At 41.2% G+C, this 10,235-nt stretch overlaps 2 protein-coding genes across 5 annotated transcripts in view; both read left to right on the plus strand.

Annotated features, from left to right (window-relative positions):
• The first annotated feature begins 6,575 nt into the window (after positions 1-6,575).
• On the plus strand, positions 6,576-9,532 carry CKS2 (CDC28 protein kinase regulatory subunit 2). The gene is made up of 3 exons (XM_003213588.4): positions 6,576-6,734; positions 7,879-8,006; positions 9,224-9,532. Exons 1-3 carry the CDS (start codon positions 6,676-6,678, stop codon positions 9,274-9,276), a joined length of 240 nt encoding a protein of 79 aa, XP_003213636.1. The 5' UTR covers positions 6,576-6,675; the 3' UTR covers positions 9,277-9,532.
• Positions 9,533-9,819: 287 nt separating this feature from the next.
• Positions 9,820-10,235, plus strand: part of SECISBP2 (SECIS binding protein 2) — a 189,891-nt gene continuing 189,475 nt past the window's right edge. For 2 of the 4 annotated variants that reach the window (XM_019610559.2, XM_019610560.2), the window contains exon 1: positions 9,820-10,091. In XM_019610559.2, coding sequence (XP_019466104.1) covers positions 9,835-10,091 — 257 coding nt within the window. In that variant the 5' untranslated portion in view covers positions 9,820-9,834. The remainder of the gene's footprint in view (positions 10,092-10,235) is intronic. The other 2 variants (XM_031557337.1, XM_031557338.1) reach the window with 1 other exon arrangement.

Below are 10,235 nucleotides of genomic sequence, written 5' to 3' on the forward strand. Positions count from 1 at the left end.
ATCTGAGTGATTCCACTGCGATTTTTTTTCCATAGGTCTACTTTGAGATACTGTCACCTTGCACAGCCTACACGAAAAAATCTGAGCAGAACTGTGCCTCATCTAACAGTATTTTCCGGTACTTGATTCTCCAGACGTTATATGGTACCATCCTGAATTTGCCGAAAGAACATTGGTTGCTATGGAAATAATTATCTCCTAATTTTAGCATTACTGATTTTGGTTAGTACGGGAATACTTGAGTGTGGCTCTTCAGATCGGAACTGTTCTCCTATGATAAGGTTCAAGACACTCTTTACAGGAAAACGTATAGGGAGAAAATGTAAGAGAATTAAATCTCCATTTAATGACATAGATCTATGTTTCTCCAAAAAGATTAGCCTGACCTCTGTGCGTGGGAAGATCATGGAGCAGATCCTCCTAGAAGCTGTGATGGCCTTCTAGAATGGAGTGATGGCGTTAGTAAACAAGGGAAAGGCAACAGATGTCATCTACCTTGACAACTGCAAAGCTTTTGAATGGACCCTTGCCACATCCTTCTCTCTAAACTGAAGAGGTATGGATTTCAAAGATGGACTGTTCAATGAATTAATAACTGGTTGATTGCAGCCACACGGTTGTGATCAATGGTTCTTTGTCTGGTCACAAGTTCCTCAGGGATCGGTCTTGGGACCAGTGCTCTTCAACATCTTCATCAATGACACAGACGATGGCACTTAGTGCACCCTCAGCAAGTTTGAAGATGACACCATGCTGAGCAGTGCAGTTGATACTTTAGAAGGAAGGGAAGCCATCCAGAGGAACCTGGACAGGCCAGAGAAGTGGGCCCATGTAAACCTAATGAGATTCAATAAGGTCGAGTGCAGGGTGCTGCACCTGGGCCGGAGCAATCCCAGGTATTCATACAAACTGCAGGAAGATCTCCTTGAGAGGAGGGAGCCCTGCGGACTTGAGGATCCTGGTAGATGAGAAGCTGGACATGAGCCGGCAGTGTGCACTTGCAGCCCAGAAGGCCATCTGTGTTCTGGGCTGCATTAAAAAACAGGTGGCCAGCAGGGAGAGGGAGGTGACTATCCCCCTCTATTCAGTTCTTGTGAGGCCCCACCTGGAGTACTGCGTCCAGGCTGGGGGCCCAACCACAAGAAAGACGTGGAACTCTTGGAACAGCTCCAGAGAAGGGCCACTAAGATGATCAGAGGGCTGAAGCGCCTCTTCTATGAAGAAAAGATGAGAGAATTGGGCTTGTTTAGCTTGGAGAAGGCTCCAGGGAGACCTCATTGTGGCCTTTCAGTACTTGAAGGGAACGTATAAACAGGAGGGGGAACGTGTTTACATGGATTGATAGTGATAGGACAAGGGGGAACAGTTTTAAACTGAGACGGGAAGTTTAGGTTAGATCTTAGGAGGAAGTTTTTCACTTAGAGGGTGATGATGCACTGGAACAAGCTGCCCAGAGAGGTTGGGTTGTAGGTGACTAATCCCTGGAGGCATTCAAGGCAAGGCTGGATGTAGCTCTGGGCAGCCTTGTCTAGTGGGTGGTAACCCTGCCCATTGCAGGGGGGATTTAAACTAGATGATGGTCCTTTTCAACCCAAGCCATTCTATGATTCTATGATCAAAACCTGAGCCATTGTGTATCTCTTATTCTCACCCTGCAGGTTGGACTTCTTTATGACTTGGAATTAATTCATGCAAGAATGTCTACAAAAGACAGTTCTTGAATCAGTGCAGATAATGGAATAAGTATCCATAATTTGCTCTGTTTCTAAATTCAGTTTTACCTTTCTCTGATGGCAATGCACTGTAATTCATTTAGATTATTTCCAAAACTTGCACTAGCTTATTTAAAGATAGCTAAACCACCAAAACACAGCATCCTTATTTAGGGTCTCCAAGAAATAGTTCACAATCCCATGTGAAATGAAGAACAAAAGATAAATAATCAGTTTTCTTCAATTAACTGAAGAGAGGTTAATTAGCATACAAGTAACTCAATGCTTCTGAAAAGATATTTCAAATTGAGTTTGGCAATAAATCCAATTTTAAGTATCTAAAATCCGATAAACTAATTCTGAAAATCAAGTCTGCAAAGACAAATATTGTTAATTTTACACACACAGTCTGATTTAGGTCTATAGGCCAGTGTTTTGATGATTTCTAGAGCTGTGAAATACTAGGCAAATACCATGTGAAGCTACATGTACATCAAGTCAATGAAGAACAGTACCAAAGGAGACTGAATGGTACAGATTCATGGTTTGTGAATGGCATGTGCACCAAAGGCTAGCGGATATTTACAACAGAGGTATGCATATGTTTTTTCTTCCCATGCAGATTCTTGAGCGTCAAGTACGGTTTGAGTTTACTATAATGCCTTCTCTCATCAGAATATTTCTGCTGTGTTACCGTTGTTGGAAATATCCAAATAATTTTCTAGGTCTGTATCTCTGATAAAGCAGATTTTATTCGCATTTGCAATGGCGGGCGTCCCGCAAGCAGGAGGGCACCCAGAAAACAGAGTTACATCTTTCATTCCTATTCCCCGACGCTTATCTCTTTCTCCCCTTGTTCCTCATTGGCTGAGTACTTTAGGTTCACAATCTTCTCAATGCTTCACTAAATATGGAAATACTAGACAATTTTTGCTGCACAAGTGTAAATCTGTAGTTAATTAATTAATTTATTCCACACCTGATCATTATTTTGCGGATATCTGCTTGTCCTTCTTCTCACAAAGATAAGCTCGGGAGAAAGACAGAGGAGTATCTTGTTGCCTGCCTGTCACGTCCCAACCTTCTCACGGAGTGAGACAATTTGGCCTTGTGTAGAGGCCCTAACTTCTTTGATGTTTGCTAAATCTGTTCTTCTTTTGCTGGGAGTTTCTTATCCTAACAGAACAACTCTACAGTATGTTTTCTAATCCCTAACACTATACTTGCATTGTTTGGAACATTTAACAACTCTTACAGTTTTGCAAGAAAGAATTAATCACATAATTCAGTAATAATGTTTCTAAAACGGCGCTAACATATATAGTATTTTACTTCTTAGATCAACTATTTCTAAGGATAAGTTACAGAATACAAATATATTATGTTCTACTTCTTCAAACCAATTGCTCTTTTTAATATCAAATGCAGAAACAACATTCCATTCCCACACCATGGAATCTGCAATAATTTATTTATGAATATTTCTGTTATGCTTGAATGAAATTAACCAGTAATTCCGATCATGAATCAAATTCAACAGAAAGCATAACAGCTTGATCCTTGTTTTCAAATGGAACAGATTAAAAGTATAAACACACTGTTAATAGTTCATTAATATATATTATGAATGTGATATGCATGTGAATTATTCACAAATTATTAACTGCACATATGAGTATGACTCATTAAGACGGGACAAAGGATTCTTTGACTGTAATCTTGTTCTATTTAGGAGAACACATTCAAGACAGTGTCTTGGAAGAACATGTTTAAAAACAGAACTGTAGTAAAAGATTATTAAACTTCAATTTTTCAAATGTCTCACAGAACTCAACAGAAAATGCTGCAGAAAGTTATAATAAGAAATTGTTCTGAAGACCACAGATGGAAACTTTACAACTTCTCCTTCAGCTATAAGTCACAGAATTTTTTTTATCCACAGTAACTGAGTTCCTGAATTCTGTACATGCAATCGTAAGAAGAACATTATGTCTGTTCGCATTTCTCATAGCCCACGCAGTAAGCTTATTATATTTTTATGAAGTATTTTTACAAATGATATCCCTATTTTCAGTTTTTCATTTTAGGAAGATGTTAGCAGTGGAACTGAGCAACTTAATTGCACAGTTGTGGTACACCAATCTATCCAGTCTAGCAAGGGAAAAGAAACAATGAAAGAAGGAGCTGAAATGGCATTCCAATGCTAATAGAATATCTCCTAGTCTTAGATTACAACAAACAGCATGTTCATTATGTTATCTCTGCTGGTTGATTAACAAATACAGCTCTTCAGTCCTGAGGAACAAGTGTTTTCAAAATAATCTGAGGAATCTAAAGCAAAATTGAATGCCAGCCTTCCTAACAATTCATTTAATCCTCTTTAAAATTATTGTTTGGTATAATTGTGTTTGGAATGAAAGAAAAAGTTGCTCTAAAGAAACTCAGGCTTTTACTGTTGAGTGCACTCAAAGGAGACTTATACGTAGGCTGCCATTAAGGTCAATTTTCTCTCCTGTTCAGTATACATGAGAAAAGCTACATAGAGAAAACATCTTCAATGCAGCAGAATCCCTTTGTTGAAGTATTTTTCCATTTCCATCATTAAATAATGCCATTCCAAACTAAGTATTCTGGGTACACCTGCCTTAACTGTTAAAAAATAATCATTGTGCTGCCTGGAAAGTAAGCTAAAAAAAAAATATTATATTCAATTTAGCCAAAACTTTAGGAATCTTACAGGCGATTTGTACTTAATTATTACACTGGATTTTATATTTATGTTGAGTATCTTTGCTAACAAATGAATGTGAACAACTAACAGCACCCAGTACAAACATACTTGTTCCATTTTGCCTGTAAATGATCTGTGTAAATGTGCTCTCAGATTCAGTTCAGTTAAGAGAAAATATTACTCTCAGATTATAACAAACACCAGCATGTACCATCCAAATCCTTGCTTAGGGTAATATTACCTGTTAGATAAACAAACTCATTTTAATGTTTATTCAGATTGTTTTAAACTTTAAGATTCAAGACTTCAGACTGCTTCCACTTTAAGGGTGCCCTGCTGCTGAAAACAGCAGCCTCTACCAAAGCCAATCTCAGCATGATAGCCTTGCATAGCTTCAAATTTCAAATAGCAAAAAGCTATTAGAACAGTTTCAGGAGAAGCATTAGATGACCAGAGTCAAAACATGCATTTCTGATAGCACTGTGAAAGCAGAAAATTAATCTAGGTTTCTCTTGAGAAACAACAGAGAGAACATAAAAGATATTTCAAAGAGAAAAGCAGCCTTTTGGACAACACAAAGCCTGTTTGATCTTCAAGGTCAACTGTACGCAGGAAATAACTCTGGAGGGGGAAAACACAGTATTCACTTTTTACATACTGAAAAATAACTCATATCTTACAACCTTTCCGATTCTGGGAACTTGCTGCTAGTATTTTATCATGAAAATATTTACTGTGTTGGTTTTCTGTGTAAGAAGGCTTACAAATTGGTACATGAATGCACCTGCACCTGATGTTTGTTACTGAACTCTGGGCCTGAGCTGCGAGCACTGTCCTCGAGGCCGAAACAGAAGCAACAAAGTGAAGAATGTAAGGGTGCCTCAGGAATTCCTTGTGCTGTAATAAAAACTTCCTGGAAATCCTTCATTTTCCTGTACAAGTAACATGCTGTACCATATACAGGAACAGTGACCTGGTAAGGCCAGGGAGCAGAGCATTTCACAGTCAAAAACAGAGTACAAAGTGATGTACCCTAAGGATCTGTTCCTCTTTAACATCTTTATCAATTACATAGATGATGGGGTTGAGTGCAGCTGTGAAGTGCAGTCTGCTCTTGCAGCCCAGAAAGCCAGCTCCATCCTGGGCTGCATCAAAAGAATGGTGAGAGAAGTGATTCTCCCCATCTACTTTGCCCTCATGAAGCCCATTCTGGAATATTAATGTCCAGATTTGGGGCACCCAGTACAGGAAAGATAAGCAGCTGTTGAAGCAGGTCCAGAGGAGGCTATGAAGTTGTTAAGAGGGCTTGTGCACCTTTGCACTTCTTGACAGGCTGAAGGAACTGGGCTTGTTTGGCCTGCAGAAGAGAAGGCTCTAAGGAGGCCTCATTACATCCTTCCAATATTTAATGGGAGATTTATAAAGAGAAGGGAGATCAACTTTTTACACAGGTTTATAGTCAAAGGAGAAGAGGAAATGGTTTTATGCTAAAAGGAAAGATTTAGATTAGATGCCAGGGGTACATTTTTCACAAGAGAGGGTGATGAGGTACTACCACAGGCTGCCCAGAAAAGCTGTGGATGCTCCGTCCCTGGGGGTGTTCAAGACCAAGCTGGATGGGGCTCTGGGAAGCCTGATCTAGGGCGTGATCTAGCGGATGGTAACTCTGCCTGTAGCAGGGGCTTGAACTAAGTTGTCTTTGAGGTCCCTTCCAACCCACCCCATTGTTTGATTCCATGATACAGGACACAGCACCTTCCAAACCCCGAGTGCGCTACACATTTAACTTAAACATGGAGGCGGTGGGAGGAGGCTGCACCCGTTGTCCGTCATAAGGAAGCTGCCCCCACACGCTCGGAGCTTAGCAGACAGCAGTCCACGAGACTAGCACGGGACTAGCAACCAACAACCGCCACAACTTCCTTACCCAATCCACTCCAGACCGTACTGGAACCGGCCAATCACTGCGCTGCTCCGGCGGCGCGCCCCGGCCCGGGCCCCGCCACTCCCCTCTCCCAGCTCTCTGCACTTTACTCTCCGTCTTCCAATGATTGGTGGGTCGGCGAGAGGGCGGGACATGAAAAGTGCCTGAGGGACGTAATTGGCTTTGCCAGCAGACCAATAGAAAATAGAGCCGATAGATTCAAACGGAGCGGGCTCGAGTCGGGCAGTTAGTCATTAGGGGGTTCGCGAGCAGATCGTGTCGTTCCTGGAATTCCTCTGCTTTTCGCTATGGCTCACAAGGATATCTACTATTCCGATAAGTACTTTGACGAGCAATACGAGTACCGGTAAGAAACAGCTTCGGAGCACGGGCTCAGGGAAGAGGGAGGGAGTCCTGCTGGCTGCCCTGAGGCCGTTGCCGGTCTCTTTCCCGGAGCGGCCTTGGGCAGCGCATAGCGCACGTTCTGGGCCGCGCAGGCGGGGTAGGCTATCACTGCAGCTCACCAGCTCAGAGTCCTTAGCGGCAACATTTCTTAGGTCTGTTTCGAAGTGTAGTGCTGATAGATGAACTCTGTGAAGTCCTTCAGACAGTACTCTACCTGCTGGTTTTCAAAGGTCTGCAACAGTACTAATTGGTTCTGTCGTTCATTTAACAGTACAGTTTACAGTCTTCTAGATTTTCTAGAACTACTGCAAACGAGTGTTTTTGCTACGTCGAGCCTGAGTACCTGCTTCCTGCTGACTCAATAGTCATTTGGCCTCAGAAACAAGATAGAATACTTCTTTTTATGATGAAGGAACTTGCAAATGTGGAAAGAGGGTCTTAGATTTCTTACCTCAGGCTCCAAAGTGGTATTAGTGCTTTGACTTTAAAAACTAGCACTGTAATCTCTATAGAGAATATATTCACTACAAAATACAAACAAGAGTGAGTTTCTCAATCTCTTAGAAATGTGTGGAGTCACTGTTTGTGTGTTTTTTAAGTTGTTTATATGATGGACTATTGCTAGTAACACATCCTTAAGTACAAGTACCATAATTAGAGCATGCAGGGGTATTAATCTCTTCTAGGATGTTTGCTGTCTCAATATGCAGTTGCACTGAAGATGTACATTTAAAATTGAATTTTGGAATTGATGTTCCATAATTGCTGGTATCCATGAGCACCCTAGGACTCTTTCTGGAATGGCCAGGGTTGGAAGGAACCTCAAGGATCATGAATCTCCAACCCCCCTGCCACAGGCACGGCCACCAACATCCCCATTTAATACCAGACCAGGCTGCCCAGGGCCCCATCCAATCTGGCCTTGAACACCTCTATGGACGGGACATCCACAACCTCTCTGGGCAGCCTGTTCCAGCACCTCACCACTCTCTCTGTAAAGAACTTTCTAGGGAATGCTGATAATCATGAATGGACTTGCTTAATATCTTTTAGCAGAGACCTGTGCAAGGTATCTAGGGTGTAATGTGTTAATTACTAATCTACAGGCATGTAATGCTGCCAAGAGAACTCTTAAAACGAATGCCAAAAGCTCATCTTCTGTCTGAAGAGGAATGGAGAAGCCTTGGAGTTCAGCAAAGTCTTGGATGGGTTCATTATATGATCCACGAACCAGGTAAATACAGATGAATATGACTGATAAAAAAGGAGTCTGAGATATATTTTAAAAAAAAAATTTAAAATATCATCTGAGACTGGTACTCAACTGAAGTATGAAGATGAATAGTTGCTCCTGCTGTTGAATTTGCTTCTAATTGTTTTAAGTGTTTTTGATTTCTTTTGTCAGCTCCTTGCTATTTAAGTTAGGTAGTAACATAAGCAACGCAGGAGATTTTTTGGTGTAAATTTCACCTCTGAATCTTGGAACTGATTGGAAAATGCTAGTTTTGTTCTAAGTTTATACTTTCTCTGTATACTGACAAATCAAAGTTGTAGAATACTTTAGAAGGGACCTTAAAGAGCATCTTGTTCAAACTTGTTTGTACCTCTGCAATAGGTTTTTTGTGACATCATACAAGTATGATGTTTGAATATCAGTGGCTGAGGAAAAATTTATATAGCAGCATATTTCTATGTCATGTACCTGGTACACCTATTTAGTAGAAAAACCCAGCGGATGCTCATGTAGACCACGTCCTGCATTAATGCTCTGAAAAATCCATGATATAGTTTTAGGTCTAGTAGTTGTCTATTAAATGCAGCCTTTCAATTAAAAGATGACAAAGATTTTAGACCTCTCCAATCACTGTGTACTAAAATAGCCATACCTGGTACTTGTTAATCAGGCTGAAGTAAAGCCAGCCTCATGAAATTCCAAGTTTCCAGAAAAAATGATGAAGAAACTAGTCTACATTTTCAAAATTGGATACCTTTGGTATTTTTGAATGGGATTTTTTGGAGGGGTTTGCACTTAAGTCAGGTCAATACTAACAGAAGCTAGCTATATTAACTGAAATGGTTTTTGTTGATGTTTGGCAGTATATGCCTCACAAGAACAGCATCAGCAGTTTCTTATACTTTTATACTCATATACGAGTAATTCAAATAATCTAATGCAGAGAGACAGAGTGTGTTAATTCCCATATTTGCTGTATTTCCTTCCTTTACAAGTTTATGATACTGTCAACCTTTGGTATAAATTTTAAAGCACATGCTTGTGACCTGTACGGTTATTGTAGAATTGGTTTGTAAATACTACACTTAAGGACAATTGTGGGCTTGATTTATTCATTTCTTATTCAGTAGTAGTGTTCAGGCTTTATTAAATTGATGAAATGCTCTCATCAAGGCTTAGAGGACAGACTGACACTTTGTTCAATTTTATTCCCACAGAGCCACACATTCTTCTCTTTAGAAGACCTCTTCCAAAAGATGATCCGAAATGAACCACTGTCTAGAAATATTCTCCTTAATCTTCTGGAACTTTGTGTATGCATGTATATATCTTGGTAGTATTCAGTGAATACTTTATGTACAAAACATACAGCTGTACCTGTGCATGAGCTGTATTATTCACAGCAACAAAGCTCAGTCAAATACAATTTCTATTAGGCTGCTATTCTTTCAAAGAGAAGTGGAATTTAACTTTTAGTGTCTCTTAGTCTGAAATTGGTTCTCTTTAATAAAGTTTACTATTGTATACTTTGAGTCTTTTTTTATCCTGCATGTAATAACTTTTGCACTCAGCTTTTCTGCTATAATGTTGCATGTGCAAACGCAGTTCATCACTAGGTGCAAAGAAATAAAGCCTGCTTGTCGTACTCTATGAAATCTAAACCTCTATAGAGTTCTAATTCACCAGACAAAGCAAATTACCTTATGGAGAAACTTTAACTAAGTGAATTACAGAACTGTAGAGTTTGGAAGGGGCTTCTGGAGGACATCTAGCCCCATCCCCTGCTAAGGCAGGTGCCCTACAGTACATTATGCATTAAAGCGTCCAGATGGTCTTCAATATTTCCACAGAAGGAGACACTGTAATCTCTCTGGGGAGCTCGTTCCCGTGCTCACTCATCCGCAAAGTAATTTTTTCTCACGTTCAGATGGAACCTCCTACATCCCCATTTGTCCCCGTGCGCGCCGTTGGACGGACGTCATCACGGCGCGCCGTAGGCCCGGCCGCGGCGTCGCGGGGCGAGCGGAGTGGTGGGACGAAGCGCTCGCCATGTTTGCGGAGAGGCGCTCTGGCCGAAGCAGGGAGGTAAGGGCGGCGCCACCCCCGCGTGTCCCCGGCCTGTTGCGTAATTTCGTGGAGTGGTCGCCCCAGTCCATGGCCCGCACCCACCCGCTTGAGGGGATCGCATGCCCGGCGCGTCAGCAGGGATGACTGAGGACCCGATGAGGC

Source organism: Meleagris gallopavo, chromosome Z (genome assembly GCF_000146605.3).
Source record: "Meleagris gallopavo isolate NT-WF06-2002-E0010 breed Aviagen turkey brand Nicholas breeding stock chromosome Z, Turkey_5.1, whole genome shotgun sequence".
Classification (NCBI taxonomy): Eukaryota; Metazoa; Chordata; class Aves; order Galliformes; family Phasianidae; genus Meleagris; species Meleagris gallopavo.

Bases quoted from the DNA above. Each gene is read 5' to 3' on its own strand.
- CKS2 (XM_003213588.4), top strand. From the start codon at position 6,676: ATGGCTCACAAGGATATCTACTATTCCGATAAGTACTTTGACGAGCAA. The intron at 6,735-7,878 runs GTAAGAAACAGC...ACTAATCTACAG, and splicing joins GACGAGCAATACGAGTACCG to GCATGTAATGCTGCCAAGAG. The intron at 8,007-9,223 runs GTAAATACAGAT...TTATTCCCACAG, and splicing joins TTATATGATCCACGAACCAG to AGCCACACATTCTTCTCTTT.